The sequence below is a fragment of the Chenopodium quinoa genome, unplaced genomic scaffold (genome assembly GCF_001683475.1).
Source record: "Chenopodium quinoa cultivar QQ74 unplaced genomic scaffold, ASM168347v1, whole genome shotgun sequence".
NCBI classification, from domain to species: domain Eukaryota; kingdom Viridiplantae; phylum Streptophyta; class Magnoliopsida; order Caryophyllales; family Amaranthaceae; genus Chenopodium; species Chenopodium quinoa.
Window position 1 is genome coordinate 874,607 of NW_018743697.1, and position 21,436 is coordinate 896,042.

Below are 21,436 nucleotides of genomic sequence, written 5' to 3' on the forward strand. Positions count from 1 at the left end.
TTTAGGATGTTGAAATTTCGATGTGCTGTGTGTAAGGTTGGAATTCAGTTATGAAAAATTCTTGAATGAATGACTTTTACTTGGTTTGTCTTGTATAGTTTAGACAGGAGGAGATTTGGCTGACATTCTGTGCTTCCACTTTCCTTGGTGTTGAATTCTTAGGCGCTTATGTAATTGTCACTGTCATCATAAGAAAGTTGGAGATGGCAACATCCATTAATTCTTTACCTACTGTAGGTTGATTTTAGTCAACTTAAATTATGATCAGTTTACAGTAAGTTATTTGGAAAAAGTTCATTCTTGCTCAACTTTTTGGCTTTTGTATATTACACTTTGAACAATTAAGTTTACATGCCACACATTCTCTTCTTCCTAATGTTGGATCTTTGATCAACTACTTTTCATACAACAATTCAATGCATTATTAACCATTTATCTAGAAGTTAAAGGGAAAGCGGTTGCTATCCCTATAGTTGTAATATCGTAGTCAAGAATCAAGATAGTGATTGTTGAAGGTGAGATGAATAATGGGAAGTTGTGTTTCTGGTGAAGGATGGGAAATATCTGAGAACATCACTAGGCTGGAGAAAACAGCCTGAACAATCTGCAATTAACAGCGAGATGGCAAGTATATTGATATAAACATGCATTGGCACTATAATGTAAACTGATCGAGTCATGATTTTGGTGTTGCCGGCTGTAGCCAAAAAAAATAAATTACAGAGAGGAAATTAAAGTTATGAATTGCTGTATGCCAAATGCTCTAACCAATTACGATTTTTTACAGTCATTGAACAACACGGTTATAAACCTATCATATGTATATTATCGGTTTAGATCAAGTTCTTAGAACCTAGCCAAATTATAACAAAAGAGGTGGAGTCAAACTATCAGTAAGTTGGGGGATTCATGCTCAGCACTGAATTATATTTCCTCGTTCCAAGCTTAGCTTTTCAGTGAATATTTCTTCCCGGTGAATGCTTGGAACTTAGGTTCTTCTGCTTTTACAGGTGGCTCTTCCTTTTTCACATTCTGATTGCTCTAAAAAACAGAAAACGAATTTGATCAGCCAAATGAATCACATAACAGAACAAAGCAAAGATGATACACACAACGGAAACAAGATAGCCCAAATTATATATACGTACTTTTGGCGTCCCATTTGCAGGTTGGTCTGACCTTGAACCAAAAACAAGCTTCCCACAACTTCGAGTAGAACTAGTGGAGCTCGATGGTGCTTCATTCTTGTTGCACTGGGTAGAAGCAGGGGTTTCTGTTGCTTTAGTTTTACTAGACTCTGGATTTTCAGCTGTTTCATCAGTTGTTGTTGAAGGTTTTCCATTCAAGCGTCTCCCTGGTCCCGTGAATGGGTTAAATTTGGCAACTTTCTTATCTGGCTCTTCTTCAACTACAGAAAAATCAAACAATTAGTTTCTAGACAGTAGACATGAAAACCCCGAAAAGAAAATCTTTCCAGGGGGTGCCCAATTTTATGAACAGGAAAATAACCTTCTGGCCTTGATCTCTTTGTTGGTGTTGGACGTGATGGCTTCTCAGGTTCTTTGTAATCAAGGGGTGGTGCAAAGTCGACCTCACAGTCAGTCTCAATAATACTGACAGCTGATGAGGGTTTGGTCTCCACAACATCAATGAAAAATCTTTTGTTGTTATAATCAACCATGATTGTGTCTCCAGTGGTTAAACAAGAGAAGCTCCTCAAACTAGTCTCTAAGCTGCAAGCAGACAAATAAACAACCACTGAAAAACTGATCCAAAGCTTGTCTTCCAATCAACTATCGAGCTCAGGCTAGCAGCTTACACGACTTTGGGGTTGGATATATCAAGGAAGTCCTTGGTGTGAGGTTGGAGTTTCACAAATTTTCCCTTTGATAGACTAGCATTCTTAACTTGAACAATGTCTCCCTCCTGGAGAAGCATATTCTGCATCATCTGATGCAAGACAAGAAGGCATTCAGTGCTAAAGCTACAATAAAACACTCTATGCAAAAACAACACTCAACATTAGACTGTTCTATAGCTCTCAATCCTCCCCCCCCCCCCCCTCCCCCCCGATTTATCTTTCATGCTCAAGTCAACAAGATCAAGCAAGAATTACCCAGTATGGAAGATAAATTAGGCCTTCATCAGCAACAAATTCCAGCACCCCACAATGAGTGACACGATCAGCAGATGGATTGCTCAACTCGAACAACATTGGATACTCGATGTGCAGAAAAGCTAAAGAACAACAGATGTTATTTCAAGCAGAAAGCACATTTTGCACACAATTTTAAAGGGAAGTACTTGAAAACAGTTTTTACCAAGTCGATCAAGAGCTGATGGAGGCATTATAACTGCAGTAAAGAAGGTCGTAAGTTCACAAAATGAATTTTCATAAAAATCAACTAGAAATGCAGCAAAAGTCACAACTATGTTATCTCATCCAAGTAAATAAACAAAATGTGCAAGTCATGAAATCTGTCATGTATATACATACTCTTATCGCCCTTCTCCAGTTGCGGCTGCAAGAAAAGAAGACTTGTATGAGTTGATCATAATATAGGAAAAGCGTAGCTGACCACAATATGCACAAGTGTACTAATCCAAAGTAATTACTAGATACAAGAAAGTAAAAGGGGAAAGAAAACAAGTATTCAGTTTTCTTTAGTCTAGTTAAGGGTCAATTCAATCATATTCACCAATTTGAAAGAACACATAACAACTTAAGGAGGGTCAAGACGACATCACGAATCATATAACAAGGATGATTAATCATCTGTATGACTAGAATTTCATCAACAAGAGAAGTTACAACAATGCAATTCTGTTCATTTGACAAACCTTATCAATAAAAGAGGCAGGGTAACATCGGTAACTTTGTGTAAATATCGAATTGTGTCGACCATAATCTTCATTATAAGACTGCAAAAATCGAAACAAACCCGTCATCAACGGTGAAATCTCAAGCATTCTAACTACAATTTGTCATTGATTTACTTAATTGGTCACCAGCAATCTAGTGTAAGTGCTTCAAAAACTGATATCCAGATTACATAGATCATATCCGATTACAACAACATAACTCTAATTTCAGTACTTTATTACAAGTAACTTCATTCTTAACTCCAATTAAATCACCAATCCAACAACAAATACTAAATTTTGCAACATAAAACAATCAAAATTAAGCAACAAGAACAATCAATCATCAACCCTTAAACCTTCACATACCATGATTTCCAAGATTCACAAAAATTGCACCAATCAATTCCTGTCAAAAACACAGAAAAACTTAAATCAAATGAGTTGATTGCAACAAAAAAACAGTTACAATAAAGTTCAATTCTTAAAATCAAAATTTCCAGTAATCAATCATAATTTATCATGAAGTACTATAAAAAAAAAAAAAAAAAAATTACCCCACAAAAATTAAACTTTATACAATGACGAGGGAATTAAAAAAAAATTACCCAGAAATTTATTTTAAATTAATCTTAATGAAGATGAAGAAGACGGTGAGAAGAAAATTTTTAAGTAAAGATCCCTTTATATGAGAGGTAGAGAGAGAAAATAAGGGTGTTAAGGATTTTATAGTTTCTCAAAATTTTATTGTCTGTGTTTCCTAAAATAGCGAATTAGTATATATATCTTTTATAACCGTTGATTTTTTATTGTGATACTTGGGATTCCAAATCAACTAATAATATAGTGTTTCCATATTTTTTAAAATAAGCCGCGTAACAGAAGATAAAAAAGGTGGTATTTTGGTAAATAAGGAAACTTTGAAGTGTTTTTGCATCGAGGATTTTTGGGCAACCAAACCCTTATTTTTGGTCCTGCAATCTCAAAACCCAAAACCCTTGATTGTAACCAGAGAAATCAGAGGTTTTGGGAGAAAGATTGAATCTTTAGGAGGGATAAAATATGGCGAAAAGGGAGATGTCGGCTACTTTGAAGAACTTGAAGGTAAATTTATACTGATAATTATGTAATTATGTGTTTTATGTTTTTAAATTTGCTATATTAGTTTGAGATTTGAACTGGGTTTTTTTATTTTCTTGATTTTATCTGGGAATGTCTTATTATAGTGTTTTCAGTTGAGGTTTATTGTAAAGATTAGGTCTTGAATTTTTATTTTTATTGTATTGGTGTTATAAAGTGAACAGTATTTTTTGGGTTGCTAATTTGTGTGATTATCTTGGGAATTTGCTGTGTAAAAGTTTATGCAAAGGGGAGCTCAGAAAGAGGAGAAACCTAAGAAGGAAGTGGAGGAAACCAAGCCGGATGGGAAATTTAATTTCCCTAGTAATGTTAGTAGAAAATGGTAGGGGTGTTTTTATTTAATTTTATTTTAACTTTCAACATTGTTTTACTTTTTAGCTGATGAACTGTGTTTTCGTTACCACTGCATGTTTTTTTTTAAAGTTTTAATTGTTGAATAATCCTGAAGAGTCAGTTAGATTTAATCGTTGGTACCACCACTATGGTTTGTTTTGGAGGAGACTTTTTGTGGACTTGTTATGGTTTGCAATGCTGCCTCTATTGAAAGAGAAGAGTGCTGGAAATAGGTTTGATTGGGGGAGAGGTAACTTAATCTTATTGGGTTTTATGGTCATATCCAGCAATGACTTAATCGAGAGAAGTTGCTCCATAGGATAATATTTTCTAGGCATTGAGTCGACGAGAATGAATTTCTTATGTGTTAAATAGTCAGTTTACTTGTCAGTTTTTAGCCATCGGAACTTTTTCAACAACTGTTTTTGAGTCAATAGAACAAGTTAACAAGTTAAATACACTATGTAACTTGGGCAAAGGATGAACTATGTTGGTTCAACTTTCCTAACTTTTGTTGGGTAAGCTACTTCTGTAGTTTGTAGGAAACAAGTTTGGGGACTTCAAGTTTTCAAGTTTTGTGGAAGATGGTTGAACAATCCATGCATTTTTTTTCTTTTGACCTTGGAACTGAAAGGTCCTGTGACTGTGTCCAAACAGTTAAGTTGTAAGGGTAATGGGTAAGGGTGGTTGATTAATTGCATCTAGAGATCTTTATAACTCCCTAACTTGTTTAATGAGTAATTACATGGTTAATACTATGTGGTGGTGTTTGTTGTAAACTGTATTGAATTCTAGTGAATTGTACCCTTTTCGCTTCAATTCTTTCTAGGCCTACTGTATCATTTCCTATGCTAGACTTTTCTAGTCATTTTCATTTGTATTGAAAACAATCTTACATACGTACTTCTAGACATAGAAGATTTTCTAGATTACTTTTTTTGAACACTTCCCCTTAATCTTGAAAAACAAGAGTTGCATACATGTACAGTTTTTGCTCAACTCCATCTTACTTTTTGTTTTTCCTGAATAATCTTGCATTGATATTATAGCTCTTCGTTTTACTTGTAATACTCGATTGCCGCTTTCTTTTTTACTGGGAATTGTGTTGATGCTCTCCTTGTGTTTGCTTCCCTTCTATAATTGTTATGTCTTTTCTGGAATCAATTAAGTTGAATTCCATGCTCTGTCTTGCACCCTTCCTGCATCTTGATCCAGCAAAGGGGGTTATTGTTTCACCCCAATTTTTTGTATTTTGGGATTATAGCCATTACATGTTGACTTTTGCCTAGTCTTGTTGCCCGCATTCTTGGGTCTTGCTAAACTTCTTATGTTTAGAACCTTTAGATGATTAAGATCTAGAACCTTAGATGATTAAGATCTAGAACCTTTACTGCTTGGGTCTGTTTCCTTGTTGCTGATTGGGTCTGTTTCCTGATTGACAATTTATTTTGGGCTGTTTAATATTTCCACCCATGATTGCTTTGGTTAGAATTATTTCAGGCTATCTATGCATGTCAATATTGTGGCTTGTCTTGGCTATCAACAACTTGGATGGCATATTGGCTACCATATATGTGTATGTGATAAGAGTAAAATATGTAATACATGGAGTAAAATTGAATAAAAGATGTTGGGAAGTGTTTTTTTTTTTTTTTTTTTTTTTGTGGAGGGGGGGGGGGGGTTGTTGAGCTGTTGGTGGCTGAGGTGATTGCTGCCGAGACTTGAAGTTTGGTTTAGCTGCCATCATAGCTTGATGAACAGATTTTGGCTGTGATCTTTTATTTTTAAGAGTTTAGGCTGGTTGACCTGGATGTTTTGAGCATGAAGATTTGATTAAAAGCATTTATCTAGATTTTCCCTTTGTTTGTGGCTGATACAGAAGCATTGACTTCAATTTAATTCGCAGTGTGGTCATCATGGAAGGAGACCCCCATCCAGGGACTGTAAGAGGTCGCATGTCATTTCAGAACTTCAATCCAACTATTGATGTGAGTATAATAGTTGAATGGCCTTATATTTCTCAAGAATTATCATCCTATTGTTCTCCTGCATTTGTTTTCTGCCTTCTACTCTCATTTTAAAGCTTGAATTTGTAGAAACTGAAAGATGAAGCGGCTAACGGTCATGAAGCAGAAGCATCAACATCGTCAAGTTTTCAAACAGGAAGAAATTTGGACAGGTATAATGTTTTTTTCACTGTCAACTATCTGTGTAGCAATGTAGATATGGCATGGAAAGAGATAAGTGACTTCCTGAAGTTATAGGGAACTAGAATAAGAAAAAATGTTGATAATCACCTTGTTATATTTTGACTTAAAAGATTATATTGGTAGAACTTAAGGTGACTGCAACAAAGGTCTTAGAGTGGGAATTGCCTAGTGATAGTGTCTAAACTCTAAAGGAGGATTCTCCTGAGTTTTTTGAAACATGAAACATATCAAGAACTTGAAACCTGACCTTCATGAAGTGTAGCTGTATTGTTGGGCCTTAGAAAACAGACCTATACTAGAGGTGACTCTTTGTTATCCAAAATTATAGAGAGTAATTAAACTGTGATTGATTACTGTTTCTACATGTTCATAACTAATGACTGTGACATGTGTTTATCTGTTATACATTCTTCCTCTGAAACTCCAATTTTAAACCCGAAAAAAACTCCTCTTATAGTCCATTAGACCCAAAATATCGTTTGTGTTGTGTGTTAAAAGCAGCTCTATTCTCAATGAATAATTTAGACAAGTACCTTAAAGACTTGAAGCTATATTTTAGACCTGTACCTTAAAGTTATAATTTAGGCAAGTATCATATTTGGCTTTTCATAGAAAATGTGAGCCTTCATATATTTGCCTTGACAGGGAAAATGACACATCAGATCGTACTGAGATGAATAAGGGCACCATTGATGTTGATGAAGAACTAAAACGGAAACAACCTGAGACGTTGTCAAAGAAAAACAAGCCCAAGAAATTGCAGAAAGATGGTCAAGGGAATAAGCAGCCTTCTCCAAGTGAGAACAGTTCTCACAAGCAATCAAAGCGAGATAAACTAGACTACAATGTACTGGTGCCCCCTAAGTCTCAAAGCAAGAGAAGGGGAGGTTAATCAGCTCATAATCAAAGCAAGATAAACTGGACTACAACGTACTGGTGCCCCCAAAGTCTCAAAGCAAGAGGAGAGGTTAGTCAGCTCATTTTCACAGATTGACATTTAGAATGATGTCGCATATCTTTTATGTGACTTAGAAAAGTTTGTTCACTGTGTTGTTATCCACCACCGTGTATTTTTACCAGTTAGTTTGTCAAGGAAACTTTTTATTGGATGATACATAAAAAGCATTTTCCTTGTCCAAAAATTTGTGATTTATTACTCTGCAAGAATCAATTGACATTGCTGATATTCAGTGAAATTTTCAGCTGTATATTCTGAAGAGTCTAAAATTCAACTATGGTGCAGTTTATGCCAATTTGAGAGAATGTGTTGTGCTTGTTTTGTTCATGTCTCTGTGGGCTAGATAAAGCAGCAAGACTGGAAGGAGCACTTGCTGTTACTGATGTAGCCCATGTAGGGTGCCCTGACATGCTGTCGTGACGTTGTGTGCTTATTCCACAGCTTGCTTAGGCTCCGTGTGCCTTTCAAGGGCGGCATGGCATGCAATGTGGCTGCATCTACTTTAGTTTCGGCCTTTGAAACATTAACTCAAATTGTAAAGGCTCACAGTCTCATCAAATCATTACAGTCAATAACATTGTTAACAGAAATCAAACTAGTGTCCCAAAGAAAACTTCAATGATTAAGATACCCTAAAATGATAATAAGATAACATGATTAGCAAGCTTATAAATAAAATAAAGGGGAGATTCTAGAATGTAGTGGTGGGTGCCCATGTTTGGAAGGAAGCTTGAGAGTTAAGCCAAAGCAGTTGACTGTTCAGGTGGTTGAGTCAACTCGGCCAGATGAATGAGAATGCGTCACTGTTGACGTTTCTTCGTTTGTCTCAGACTCAGTCAAGTGAGTGGTCAGTGCTATATTATTGGTCTGGGTAATGCAGTTTTGGTCAATGTTAATAAACAAATTAATCATCTTTTTTGGCTATTTTTTTTGTTAATCTAAAATTTTAAGAAGTTGATGTTATCTCTTGTTACGGAGAAAGAAACATACGTTACAACCACTAGACGATCACATAAAGGCCTGTGGTGGCCTTATTGTGAATGAAACATGGTGCATATGTAATTGCTAAATTAATAAAGTAAAGACAAAGTGGACGTTTTAAGCAACTCAAATGACTTCTTGAGGTCTATGGAAAACATCTATACATTTTATTATTTCAGGTTTGAAAAAGTCAAAATTGTCCAAAACTTAATACTATACACACTTTCGAACCAATTTTGGATTTTTTTTTTCTTTCTAAAATTGAAGTAATTGTGTAGGGTATCGCTTGGGGTTATATCAAAGCTGTCAATTTGGGTAAACGGGTCGGGTTTGGGTTGGGGTAAGAGTGGGTCAGGTCAATTCGGGTCGGGTCAATTCGGATTATTTCCATAACCTATGCGGGTCGAGTGTGGGTTGCGTCATGCTTGAGTCGGTTCACGCCGGGTCATACTTCTTATCGGGTTTGGGTCGGGTTTAGGTCGGGTTAATAACAAGTCGGGTTACATTCGGGTCGGGTGAACAATAGGTCGGGTTCATGGGTTAAAACGGGTTAAGGTAATTCTCGGGTTCGAGTCGGGTTCAGTTCAAGTCAATAATTTGCGGGTTAGAATCAGGTCGGGTCATTCTCAGGTTTGAGTCGGGTTCGGTTCAAGTCAATAATTTGCGGATTATAATCAGATCGGGTCATTTTCAAGTCGGGTCATTCTCGGGTTCAAGTCGGGTTCGGTTCAAGTCAATAATTTGCGGGTTATAATTAGGTTGGGTCATTTCCAAGTCGGGTTATGTTCAAGCCAATAATTTGCAGGTTACAATCAGGTGGGGTCATTTCCAAGTCAAGTCTTATTTGGGTTCAACAAACTATAAATAAATAATTATCATTTTTATCAAGCTAATTATTTCCTTTGACTATAATATATATGACAATTTACTAGGAAACTATAGTGTATAGTTTAGGAAGATAATTCTCTCCTTTGACCATATAACAAATATATACTATATTTAACTCTTAAATTTGAGGATGATGCTCCCTTTTTTTTGCTGGCCTGGACCGACTTGGTCTCCCTATACAATATGCTTTGATCAACAATAATAAGGTGGTCTAAATTGCATTTATGGTGATTTGAAATCGGGTCAGGAATAATTTGGGTTGAATTTAGGTCGGGTCAATAACAAGTCGTGTTAATTTCGAGTCGAGTTAGTAACAGATCAGGTAGAATTTTTGGGCCGGGTAAGTAATAGGTCTGGTAAAATTCGGGACAAGTCAATAACAAATCGGGTTTAATTTAAGTTAGGTCAATAACAAGTCGGGTTGATTTTGGTTCGAGTTTGTAACAGGTTGGGTTAAATTCAGGTCGGGTTGAATTCAGGTCAGGTAAGTAACAAGTCGGATTAAATTCGGGTTTTGACGAGTTAAAACGGGTTTGAGTCAATTTCGGTTCTAGTAGGGTTCTATACAAGTTAATTAAATTGGCCATTGTAAACCGGTAAATCGGTGAAAGTTGTAAACTGGTAAATTGGTCGTTTAAAGGCAATTTGGATGGTTCCACCCACCCAATTGGACTCCCGGAGGATTGGGGACCATGATACATTTCGGAAATTTTTATTCCGGACGAAAAAAGTCAAAAATTTCCAAAATTGAAGACTAATGTCCACGCTTTTTGAGAAATTTTGTAGGTTTCGAGGGCCCGGTGTCACAAAGTCTTGAGATTTTAGGGAATAGATCTGGGGGTCATATAATGTCGTTTGGATCCATATATAATCATTATACGTTGTCATAGATGTTCGTGGTAGGCTTAATGAAATCAGTGCAAGTTGTAAACCGGTAAATTGATCGTTTAAAGACAAATTGGATGGTACCACCCATCCAATTAGACTCCCGGAAGATATTAGGGACCATAGTAAACATTTCGGCAATTTTTATTTTCGGGCGATAAAAAGTCAAAAATTTCCAAAATTAAAGGCTAATGTCGCTTTTTGAGAAATTTTAAAGGTTTCGAGGCCCAGTGTCGAAAAGCTTTGAAATTTTTTGGGATACATCTTGGGGTCATATAATGCCATTTGGAACCATTTATGTTCATTATATGTTGTCATAAATGTTCGTGGTAAGCTTGATTTAATGAAATTGGTTCAAGTTGTAAACCAGTAAATTGGTCGTTTAAAGATAAATTGGATAGATAAACTTACTCAATTGGACTCCTGGAGGAAAATAGGGACCATGGTAAAAATTTCGGCAATTTTTATTTTCGGGAGAAAAAAAGTCAAAATTTTCCAAAATTGAAGGCTTATATCCACGTTTTTTGAGAAATTTTGGAGGTTTCAGGACATGGTGTCGAAAAGCCTTTAAATTTAGCGGATACATCTTGGGGGTCATATAATGCCGTTTGAAACCATATATGATCATTATATGTTGTCATAGATGTTTGTGGTAGGCTTAACTTAATGAAATCAGTGCAAGTTGTAAACTAGTAAATTGGACGTTTAAAGGCAAATTGGATGGTTCCACCTACCCAATTGGACTCCCGGAAGATATAATTAGGGACCATGGTAAACATTTCGGTAATTTTTATTTTTGGGCGATAAAAAGTCAAAAATTTCAAAAATTTAAGGCTAATGTCCACGCTTTTTGAGAAATTTTAAAGGTTTCGAGGTCTGGAGTCGAAAAGCCTTGAAATTTTAAGGGATACATCTCAGGGTCATATAATGCCGTTTGGAACCATTTATGATCATTATATGTTGTCATAAATGTTCGTGGTAGGCTTGATTTAATGAAATGAGTGGAAGTTGTAAATCGTTAAATTGGTCGTTTAAAGGCAAATTGAATGGTTCCACCCACCAAATTGGACTCCCGAGGGATATTAGGGACCATGGTAAAAATTTTGGCAATTTTTATTTTTGGGCGAAAAAAAGTCAAAAAATTCCAAAATTGAAGGCTTATATCCACGCTTTTTGAGAAATTTTGGAGGTTTCAAGGCACGGTGTCGAAAAACCTTGAGATTTTAGGGAATACATCTCGGGGTGATATAATGCCGTTTGGAATCATATAAAATCATTATATGTTGTCATAAATGTTCGTGGTAGGCTTGAGTTAATGAAATCGGTGCAAGTAGTAAATTGGTAAATTGGTCGTTTAAAGGCAAATTGGATGGTTCCATCTAGCCAATTGGACTCACGGAAGATATTAGGGACCATGGTAAACATTTCGGCAATTTTTATTATCCACAGTTTTTGAGAAATTTTGGAGGTTTCATCTCATTTTTTGTTATATAAGTTGGTTTGCAATTATAATAAGCTTACCTATATGTCTCTCTATAAAGTATCGAGAATGAGTTATTTCTAGATAATGTTGTATTGATATTCAAAAAGTGTAAGAGATGGTTCCAATCACCAACTTGATATCGAGGTCCTTACTAAAATGTTGGGAATCCTGTATCGTATGTCTGCTTGCGCTCTCTGCCTCATAACAACCTCCGTATTTGGAAAAAATAGCACCCCATAACAATCACTTTGCGTCATTTTAGTACTTTGAAACTATACCGTGGGTAAGTTGAAGTCGTTTCATTTCTAGATGATTATATTTGGTATATTAAAAGGAGATAAGTACATTATGGACGGCAAATGAGCAAATGATCTGAATCAATGGAGATCCTAAGAGATATTATGCGGCTCATATATTAAGATTTTGTTTCCGACACATCAACCTTGAATCTTGCACATTTTGACATTTCACATGTACTGATGTACTGTATCTTGTTTGAGGTCACGGCGGTAATTATTCCGTTAACTTCGAGGACGGTCATTGGCCAATCAAGAGATTATTCATATAAAGTGGTATAATTGGTATGTCCTATTATTGGAATAATAGAGAGGAAGTCATAATACGTCACTGTTACACACAAACAAAATTATATAACAACCTTCTATATACAATGAAGATTTGGCAAAGGGGTCATCCGGTCATGTCAAATTCAAGTAAGGATTGGCTTGGTTTGAGTAAGTTTGGGGTTGACTGTACTTGGTCTATTGTCGATTAACTTTTTAGAATGAAATATAACCACATTAGATTAGTTCGATGATTTAACTTGAAATGTGGTACATTACGTTAGTAAAAAGGTTTGAATAATCAAATGCGTGTTACTGTTCCTAAGTTTATAACAATTTTGATACTGACAACTTTGAAAAAAGTCAAAATTCAAAGACGGATATATTACCGAGTATTAGCAATTTCATATCATCTATATTATGAACTTGGTAGGAACCGTAGGAGACAACTCGAGCCTGTTTTGTTCGAATCATATCTAATCTCTTGCCTCTTTTGCTCATATTACATTTGTATAACAAAATCACTGACAGTAATATAAATGTAAGACTAAGAGCCTGTTCTGATTTATTAAACTGAACCGAACTGATTGAAGCTGAACTGAAATTAGCTGAACTAAATTGTTTATAAGAGAAGGAAATAAGAAACTTATCTGAACTGATTGAAGCTGAACTGAACTGACTCTAAATTAATCAGAGGTTTAGCTAAATCAATCAAATTAAATTCCTCATTAAAAAATGTCATGCAACCAAAAGTGGCGTACGGAGTAGGAGTCAACTTAATGTTGTTGAGTCGTTGTTCTTGTTTAAGCATGCATGTTCTAGGAAGTTTCTTGGTTATTTGGTTAATATTAATAATATACTCTGTATTAAATTATGTCATACTATGAATTCATGAATTTCCACCCTTAAGGATGTTTAATCCTATGTATATAATCAAATCAACATTTCTTTGGCATGATTAGATTTTAGATACCTGAATCTATGAGTTAAAAGTCAACACTTCCACAAATGTCTATCCTTTGACTTTTCTTCATATTTCTGTTGAGATTTATACCTTTATCTTTTGTTGTTAATCTTTTGACTTTACTCAATTTCCCCCCTTTTATCGATTTAAACATCTTCTTACTTGATTTTACCTGTTGATGTTTATGTTAGTTTGGATTTTGGTTTTGCTATTTCATTGCACACCAACTGTTTGATATTTTGTCTGTTAGAAACTCCGTGATTTTCTGAAAAGTATTGATTTTTTTTTGGTTTTAAAAAAAATGTATTTTGTTCCTGAAGAAGAGTATCCAAGCTTTTCAAGCTCTGAAAGATGTGTCAATGAAAATGGGTGTTTTCAAAACTATGGTTTATACGAAGAACCCATCTCTGTAAATGACCCACTATATGATCAATACTATCAAACCCATGAAGAAAATTCAGAGATACCCGATTTTTCTGATGCATGTCTTAAGTACATGAATGATATTCTCATGGAAGAGGATATGGATGATAACCCTGCTACTTTGCAGGATTATCATGCACTCCAAGCCACTGAGAAGTCATTCTATGATGTTCTTGCAGGGGAGACATACCCGCTTTGTCCCGATCAAAGGCCGTTGTCAGATGATCTCAACACAAACTCCAGCAATCAAGGGAGTAGTGGTTGCTATGGTGTCGGTGTTGAATCCAACTGGCTGATCCATCAAAGTCTGTCAGAAGGATTTCAACACATTGATGATACTCATCATGTGTTGGAGTCAACTTCAGAGGGATCTGGCTCTAGCAGTAGCTTTAATTATTTGAAAGATGGGGTTGCAGACTCTCCTGTCAGCACACTATTTGTCAATGAGTTGAGTTCTGTAGTCAATTCCGGGATTAGTCGGGCATGTAAGGAGAAGAATTATGAGGGTATTGGAGATAGTAGGGAAGAACTGGGTTATGGATCTAGGGGAAGGAAGAATCTTCATAGAGAAAATTCTGGTCAGGTGGAAGAAAGGAGTGCAAAACAACTAGCTACTAACAATGAGGAATATTCGGAAATGGAGAAGTTTGATGATGCATTGATGATTAGTAAGGAAGAAAACAATGATATTTTAACCTGTATCAGCAATAACGCGGTTAAGGATGCCAGTCAGGATTCAGAGCAGGAAGAAGAACCAAAAGGGTCCAAGAGTAAGCGTAGAGCTAAGCGTGGTAAGAAAAAGACTAGTACAGAAGTGGTGGATCTTAGGACTCTCCTCATTCAGTGTGCAGAAGCTGTATCATGTGCTGAGCTTAGAACTGCAAATGAGCTACTCAAGCAAATTAGGCAGCATGCTACGCCATTTGGTGATAGTGTCCAGAGGATAGCACATTATTTTGCAAATGGCCTTGAAGCACGTATGACCGGTACAGGCTCAGAGCTATACAAAGCTTCTGATTGGAAGCGATTTTCATCCTATGATATCTTGAGAGGCTACAGATTATATGTTTCTGCTCTCCCTTTCCAACGGACCACTCATTATGTAGCCAATCAGACAATAGCAAAGTTGGCTGAAAAAGCACCGAAAATACACATTATTGATTTTGGCATCTTTATGGGTTTCCAATGGCCCTGCCTAATTCAAACTCTCTCAAGAAGACCTCTTGGCCCTCCAAGGCTTAAAATTACGGGAGTAGATAATCCCAAGAGTGGTTTCAAACCTGCACAGACAGTTGAAGAGACAGGTAGAAGATTAGCAGGTTACTGTGAGAGATTTGGGGTGCCTTTCGAGTTTCAGGCCATTGCACAGCGGTGGCATACCATAAAGCCAGAAGATTTCAACATTGAAAAGGATGAGCTTGTAGTAGTTTCCTGTCTTTATAAGTCAAGAAGGCTGCCTGATGAGACTGTTGATGCTGGCAGCCCGCGGGATACTTTCTTGAAGTTGGTAAGGAGCTTAAATCCTGATCTATTCATCAATGGTGTTGTCAATGGAACATTCAATGCTCCCTTCTTCATCACTCGGTTCAGGGAAGCACTTTACCACTACTCTTCTTTGTTTGATGTGTTTGAAGCTACCATGCTTCGTGAAGATCAGCAAAGGCAACTGATCGAAAATTACTTATATGGTAAAGATGCCATGAACATAGTAGCGTGCGAGGGGAGTGAGAGAATTGAGAGACCAGAGACATACAAGCAGTGGCAGGTGCGCCACAAGAGGGCTGGATTCATGCAGATACCACTGGATCAAGGAATTGTAAATAAAGCAAGGGCAATGGTAAGAGCAAATTACCAGAAGGATTTTATGGTGGAGCAAGACAGGCATTGGTTGGTTCAGGGTTGGAAAGGAAGGATTTTGTTTGCCATATCCTGTTGGAAACCTACTTAAATGATCAAAGTGAACATTAACATGTTATTTTATTCTGTTGTGATTCAATGCCAAAAATATGTTAATCATTCTGCTGCATCAGAAATGAATATAGGAGTAATAGCTGAAATCAAAATTACTCAAAACTTTTTGTAGTAATTTCAAAGTCATGTAATGTTGCTGGTAAATCTGAATTAAAATCTATAAGATACTGACCTTTTCAGATTTTCCCTTTCAAAATGTTTGACAATTCATGAATTCAATGCTGTCTTTTTATTTGGTTTATAGGATTATTGCCTTATTGGTGACTTTGATAGTTACCTGGTGATTCCTGTGCCTAGATTACTTTTTATCTTTTTATTTTTTGGTTTCTGGATGCTGCCATCTTATGTGGATCTTCCAGAGTGCATTCAGTCCTGGTGGTTCTGCCGATATCTAACTGATCTAAGACAAGCTAGCAGAAAAGAGTTTTTTGGGCATTTATGTCACATTTTTTATGTGAGGTAATGAATTATCTTTGATAAGTCTGCTAAAACATTCTCTGTGGTTACTAGTTAGTGGTACACCATTGCACCATATGCACCTTTCAGTGCTAATTCTATGACAGTATGTTCATATTTCAATTTCAGAATGCAGCTCGTTTGTAGAAAGCATTTTGCTCAAAGTTGCGTGAAAAATGCAAATGACAATGATCAATTGCATAGATTCTCCAGGTATGTAAAGCTGCTATGAATCAGAAGTGCACTGATTTTCTGAGTCAAAAGTTGCATTCTGTTTTATCATTGGTTAGCTTCTAAAACTCTGTCAAGCTGTTGGTATAAATCTGAAACCGCCTCTCTTAGTCAAAATTTACTAATCTATGCTGATCATTTTTTATAAGTTACTTTATAAACATGTCAGCTATGTATGAGCAGCCAAGCAGTTTACCAGTGAAGGCAAAATTACCATTGAATCCTTGGCCCTCCCAAAAGGTATGTCCAAACTAAAAAGCTCACTTGCTCATGTACAATGCATGTGAGCTTGAGAACGTGAGAGGTGTGATATTACACTCGGGTGTAGGATTGACACCCCTAGGATTCGAGTAACATAGGGCAAAATCTCCATGACAGGAAAGTAGTTTTTGACAGAAATAATAGAAAAATTATTGAGATTTGCACGACTTATTATCTCTTTCTTGGATAGCACTATAGCAGTGAATCCTCTTGGGCAATATATTCAAAGGAATATATGCATATATGGAAACTTTCATATTATTATCCGACTAGATTTTAGCTTTTTGGTAGAAAATTTACACGTATAGTTTTCTTGCTGTGTAGATAAAATATCTTTAAAATATCACATACAGAGCATGTCAGCATTGGTGGTAAGAAATTTACCAAAAATACTTCTGATGGTTTTCTTCGGACAAAGGACTCATCAGCTATAAAATCTACAATCTTTCATCCTTGTTCATACATATTTTTTTAGCCACTTATAATTTCAACTGTCTCTATTATTTCCCCCTTCTTCAGTCAATAAAAATGTCTGCTAATCTTAAGGCTCGTTTAGATGAAGCATTATCTACTCACCAAAATGAGATTCTCATGTTCTTCTCGAGGTGATTTTTCCTTGCTTTGCATATCTTGTTACGGGGGTGGAAGGGGATGAGGGAGGGTAGTGTGGTGGCATAAATTGTATATTTGTATCAACTTAGTACTTTACATAATTGTGATGCTAATGCATATAATATGAGTTTAAATTTGATGCTTAATAATGCTTATTAAATAATGAAACTTTGATGCAGAGTTGAGACCCATGGAAAAGCAATCCTTCAGCGTCAGCAACTGCTTGCTGAATTTGAAGAGCTGAATCTTGCTGATGGATTTTTTGCTGAAGTTATTAGGTCCACTCAGGTGCTACAACCTTACTGATCCCTTCTTGTATGCTGAAAGCAATTGCTTTTCTGATTTTATTTTTCTTTGCAGGAAGCAATAGTTTTCCTTCCATCAATTGCTCTTGTTATTCGTCAGAATCTGGGTGTCTGGAACTACATCTCTTTTGACATCAAGAGTCGTGTGTTTAAGGAACTGACAACGGCAGAGTTTCTAAGACTCAAAGAGATGGTGGTCGATGAGAAGTAAACATTATTTACTTTTAACAGTCAATTACACTATTTATAACCTCCTTTTCAACAAGGATTGTTTTGCCAATCTTGGTTTAATATAATGCAGCTTGAAGGAAAAGTTTGTACTCGAACTGGATTTCGAACCATCCTGTGGATCATTAAAACTTCCCTCTCTTCCCCAGTCAATTGGGAATGGCGCTGAGTTCCTCAACTGCAACCTTTCTGCTAAGATGTTCCAAGACGGAAAAGGCATGGATAATCTTCTTGATTTTCTCCGAGTTCATCACTATAAAGGGAAGGTAACATTGAAGCCCACTACTTCATTAATTATTGGCTAACCAAAGTTTGATGTTTGATTAAGATTTTCTTCTTTTGGGTGCAGTCTTTGATGTTGAATGACAAAATTGAGGACCTGAATGCTCTTAAGTCTGCATTGCTTAACGCACAGGAATATCTACTCGCCCAACCTCCTTCTATTCCATACTCTGACTTTGAGCAGAAGCTCCAGGAGATTGGATTTGAGAGAGGATGGGGTGACAATGCTGAGCGTTCTTTGGGCATGATCAGCCTGCTTCTAGACCTTATTAATGCTCCTGATCCATCCAGTCTCGAGAAGTTTCTTAGCAGAATCCCTTTGGTTTTCAACCTCGTAATTCTATCTCCTCATGGTTACTTTGCCCAGGAAAACGTCTTAGGTTATCCTGACACTGGTGGCCAGGTTCATCATCACAACTAAGAATCAATTGATAAATACTTTGTATTACATTTTCTTATATTTTTCAGTTCATGTATTTCTTATGTATGATCTGTAGGTGGTATATATCTTGGATCAAGTTCGTGCATTAGAGGCTGAAATGATACTACGCATTAAGCAGCAAGGACTAGACATAATCCCACGAATCCTTATTGTACGTTTATGTTTTAGTTCCCGTATTTCTTGGCCTAATATATACAAACTACTTGCTCATATCTCCTATCTGCTAAATTCGATATGTATAACAGATCACTCGTCTGCTACCAAATGTGGCTGGTACCACCTGTGGGCAGCGCCTTGAGAGGGTTTATGGAACTCAGAACTCTGACATCATCCGTGTGCCATTCAGAACCAAGAAAGGAATGGTTAAGAAATGGATATCAAGATTTGAAGTATGGCCTTACCTAGAGACATTCACTGAGGTATATAGCATATATAAATCATTCATATTATTTTTTCTCTTTACACCCTTCAAATTTAGAAACTTTAATGATAGAATCATATTTTTTTAACCTTAGGAAGTGGCAAATGAACTTTCCAAGGAGCTGCAAACCACGCCTGATTTGATAATTGGAAACTACAGTGATGGGAACATGGTTGCCATGCTTTTGGCATATAAACTAGGAGTTACTATGGTGTGTTCCCTTGATTATATGATCCTGTCTTTGTTAATAGACTTATTGTTGGAATATTTTCTCTCATCTATCATTGTTATATATATTTTTGAAGTGCACGATTGCTCATGCTCTGGAGAAGACAAAGTATCCAAATTCAGACGTGTATTGGAAGGAATTCGAGGACAAGTACCACTTTTCCTGTCAGTTCACAGCTGATCTTATAGCCATGAACTACACGGATTTCATCATTACTAGTTCATTTCAAGAAATTGCTGGAAAGTAAATGCCCTCATTTCTAACATTTCTGAGCAACTTCTTCTGTACCAATTTTTTTTACTCTAGCTATATCATAATATCTATGCCCTTTTATTTCGCAGTAAGAACAAAGTAGGACAGTATGAGTCTCACATGGCGTTCACTCTTCCTGGATTGTTCCGAGTTGTCAATGGAATTAATGTCTTTGATCCCAAATTCAACATCGTCTCACCAGGAGCTGATGTGTCAATATACTTTCCATACACCGAAAAGGAGTTGAGATTTACCCAACTACACCCTGGACTTGAAGAAATGCTTTATGGCTCTGTTGAGAACAAGGAATACATGTAAAATTATCTTTCCCCCAACACTTAACAAAACTTATCTCATTACTTATTTAGATTCTGAAAGTCATTATCTGACACAGGGGTGTGCTCAAAGACCGAAACAAGCCAATCATATTTTCTATGGCAAGACTTGATCGAGTGAAGAACATCACAGGACTTGTTGAGTGGTATGGAAAAAACAAGAGGCTTCAGGAATTGGTTAACCTTGTAATAGTGGCTGGAGACCGGAGTAAAGAGTCTCAGGACAATGAGGAAAGGGAGGAGCTAAAGAAGATGTATGAACTCATAGAAAAATACAACTTGAATGGGCAGTTTAGGTGGATTTCTGTTCAGATGAGCAGGATGAAAAATGGGGAACTTTATAGGTACATAGCAGATACAAAGGGGGCGTTTGTTCAGCCTGCTCTCTACGAAGCCTTTGGGTTGACTGTCATTGAAGCAATGACCTCAGGATTGCCAACTTTTGCTACTTGTAATGGTGGTCCTGCCGAGATTATTACTCATGGCAAGTCCGGGTTTCATATTGATCCATACCAAGGTGGTAAAGCAGCTGAACTAATAGTTGATTTCTTTGAGAAGTGCAAGGTTGATCCTACCCATTGGGAGCTTATCTCAAAGGGTGGACTAGAACGAATCCAGGAGAAGTAAGCCCAACATTTATGCACAATGCAATTTGTTTAATTGTTTTCGTTCCCTACTTTCATTATTGCTCTATGCCTACTCTCATTTTGCATCTGATTTGTTCGAAATTATGCAGATATACATGGAAAATTTACTCAAAGAAGCTGCTCACACTCGCTGGGGTTTATGGCTTTTCGAAGTATACTTCTAAGCCTGATAAGAGCAAGGCTAATCGCTACATTGAGATGTTGATGGCCATTGGGTATAACAAGTTGGTAAGTTGATTATGCTCATCTATATGGGATCTAAACCTCTATTTAATTTTTTATTACAAACATACACCAAATTAGAATTAATGACACTTATTATCCGTCTTCAGCAGTAGTATAGCAAATCGTAATGGTACTCTTTACTTTTATTTTCAGGGTCATCTTACAATTTCTTGTATCTGATAGCTCCTAAATTACCTTCATTATGATCCGAACACTTTTTGATGTTTTACCTTTGCATTTCTTTAGGTGGAATCAGTCCCTCTTGCTGCCGAGGAGTAAATTGTAAAGGATATAACTTGTGGTGCACGTTGCTACGAGCCTTGTTCCTATGATTGATTTCTATAGTTTTGGTCTGAGTATGTTCGTTCTTAAGTTTTGTATGTCCTTTAACTTTCTGGAGAGTGTCAAGCAAAAATTATAATAAATTGAAAACTCAATATTTAAATAAAAGGTAAATTCTAAATGAGCTCGCTCATTTATTGATCTTAATCATGTTTATGCCGGCTATGATAGAATATAGATTGATAGTTGGATTATAAAACTTAAATTGTAGGAAGTAATAATTAGAAGTTGTATTTCAACTTTTAAATGTAAGCATGATTTAAAAGCTGGCGCTATTACACGTGTCAGAATTACATTGCCCACAAGCTTTTTATTTTCTGAAAAAAAAAAAAAAAACACCTTCCGCTCAAAATACGGTATTTTCACAATTACACCCAGTGTGATATGATTATATGAACCAATGATATTAGCATAACAAGAAAGCAAAAATCTTTTCTCTCTCCTCCTTTCTCTCTCCAAAAACCCTAGCCTCCATTGTTGGTTTTTGAAGGGGCTTCCATCGATTTT

The 21,436-nt window shown here is 36.4% G+C and overlaps 4 protein-coding genes across 4 annotated transcripts; 3 read left to right on the plus strand and 1 right to left on the minus strand.

The window, feature by feature from the left end:
- Window positions 1–635: 635 nt before the first annotated feature.
- Window positions 636–3,582, minus strand: LOC110684029 (ubiquitin recognition factor in ER-associated degradation protein 1-like). Its single transcript, XM_021860420.1, has 10 exons — window positions 3,471–3,582; window positions 3,232–3,271; window positions 2,842–2,922; window positions 2,498–2,522; window positions 2,322–2,354; window positions 2,117–2,238; window positions 1,820–1,950; window positions 1,510–1,733; window positions 1,149–1,408; window positions 636–1,041 (listed from the first exon to the last, which is right to left on the minus strand). Exons 2-10 carry the CDS (start codon window positions 3,232–3,234, stop codon window positions 946–948), a joined length of 975 nt encoding a protein of 324 aa, XP_021716112.1. The 5' UTR covers window positions 3,235–3,271; window positions 3,471–3,582; the 3' UTR covers window positions 636–945.
- Window positions 3,583–3,779: 197 nt separating this feature from the next.
- On the plus strand, window positions 3,780–7,824 carry LOC110684031 (M-phase phosphoprotein 6-like). Its single transcript, XM_021860424.1, has 5 exons — window positions 3,780–3,966; window positions 4,221–4,324; window positions 6,242–6,323; window positions 6,432–6,514; window positions 7,191–7,824. The coding sequence occupies exons 1-5, from the start codon at window positions 3,925–3,927 to the stop codon at window positions 7,435–7,437; spliced, it is 558 nt and encodes a 185-aa protein (XP_021716116.1). The 5' UTR covers window positions 3,780–3,924; the 3' UTR covers window positions 7,438–7,824.
- Window positions 7,825–13,055: 5,231 nt separating this feature from the next.
- LOC110684032 (scarecrow-like protein 33) lies at window positions 13,056–16,114 on the plus strand. Its single transcript, XM_021860425.1, has one exon. It carries the CDS (start codon window positions 13,569–13,571, stop codon window positions 15,636–15,638), a length of 2,070 nt encoding a protein of 689 aa, XP_021716117.1. The 5' UTR covers window positions 13,056–13,568; the 3' UTR covers window positions 15,639–16,114.
- Window positions 16,115–16,688: 574 nt separating this feature from the next.
- On the plus strand, window positions 16,689–21,220 carry LOC110684034 (sucrose synthase-like). Its single transcript, XM_021860426.1, has 13 exons — window positions 16,689–17,214; window positions 17,401–17,509; window positions 17,582–17,733; window positions 17,828–18,020; window positions 18,104–18,439; window positions 18,534–18,629; window positions 18,724–18,897; window positions 18,994–19,110; window positions 19,205–19,371; window positions 19,470–19,694; window positions 19,775–20,338; window positions 20,452–20,590; window positions 20,834–21,220. The coding sequence occupies exons 1-13, from the start codon at window positions 17,138–17,140 to the stop codon at window positions 20,864–20,866; spliced, it is 2,382 nt and encodes a 793-aa protein (XP_021716118.1). The 5' UTR covers window positions 16,689–17,137; the 3' UTR covers window positions 20,867–21,220.
- Window positions 21,221–21,436: the final 216 nt, after the last annotated feature.

What these genes read in the sequence shown, in the direction of transcription:
- LOC110684034 (XM_021860426.1), top strand. Translation starts at nt 17,138, where the DNA reads ATGTCTGCTAATCTTAAGGCTCGTTTAGATGAAGCATTATCTACTCAC. An exon ending in AAGTTATTAGGTCCACTCAG is followed by an intron (nt 17,510 to 17,581) that starts GTGCTACAACCT and finishes TTTTCTTTGCAG; the next exon opens with GAAGCAATAGTTTTCCTTCC. An exon ending in GAGATGGTGGTCGATGAGAA is followed by an intron (nt 17,734 to 17,827) that starts GTAAACATTATT and finishes AATATAATGCAG; the next exon opens with CTTGAAGGAAAAGTTTGTAC.
- LOC110684029 (XM_021860420.1), bottom strand. An exon ending in CTGCCTCTTTTATTGATAAG is followed by an intron (nt 2,523 to 2,841) that starts GTTTGTCAAATG and finishes CTTTTCTTGCAG; the next exon opens with CCGCAACTGGAGAAGGGCGA. An exon ending in AAAGAGATCAAGGCCAGAAG is followed by an intron (nt 1,409 to 1,509) that starts GTTATTTTCCTG and finishes ATTTTTCTGTAG; the next exon opens with TTGAAGAAGAGCCAGATAAG.
- LOC110684032 (XM_021860425.1), top strand. Translation starts at nt 13,569, where the DNA reads ATGTATTTTGTTCCTGAAGAAGAGTATCCAAGCTTTTCAAGCTCTGAA.
- LOC110684031 (XM_021860424.1), top strand. Translation starts at nt 3,925, where the DNA reads ATGGCGAAAAGGGAGATGTCGGCTACTTTGAAGAACTTGAAG. An exon ending in AGTAATGTTAGTAGAAAATG is followed by an intron (nt 4,325 to 6,241) that starts GTAGGGGTGTTT and finishes TTTAATTCGCAG; the next exon opens with TGTGGTCATCATGGAAGGAG. An exon ending in ACAGGAAGAAATTTGGACAG is followed by an intron (nt 6,515 to 7,190) that starts GTATAATGTTTT and finishes TTGCCTTGACAG; the next exon opens with GGAAAATGACACATCAGATC.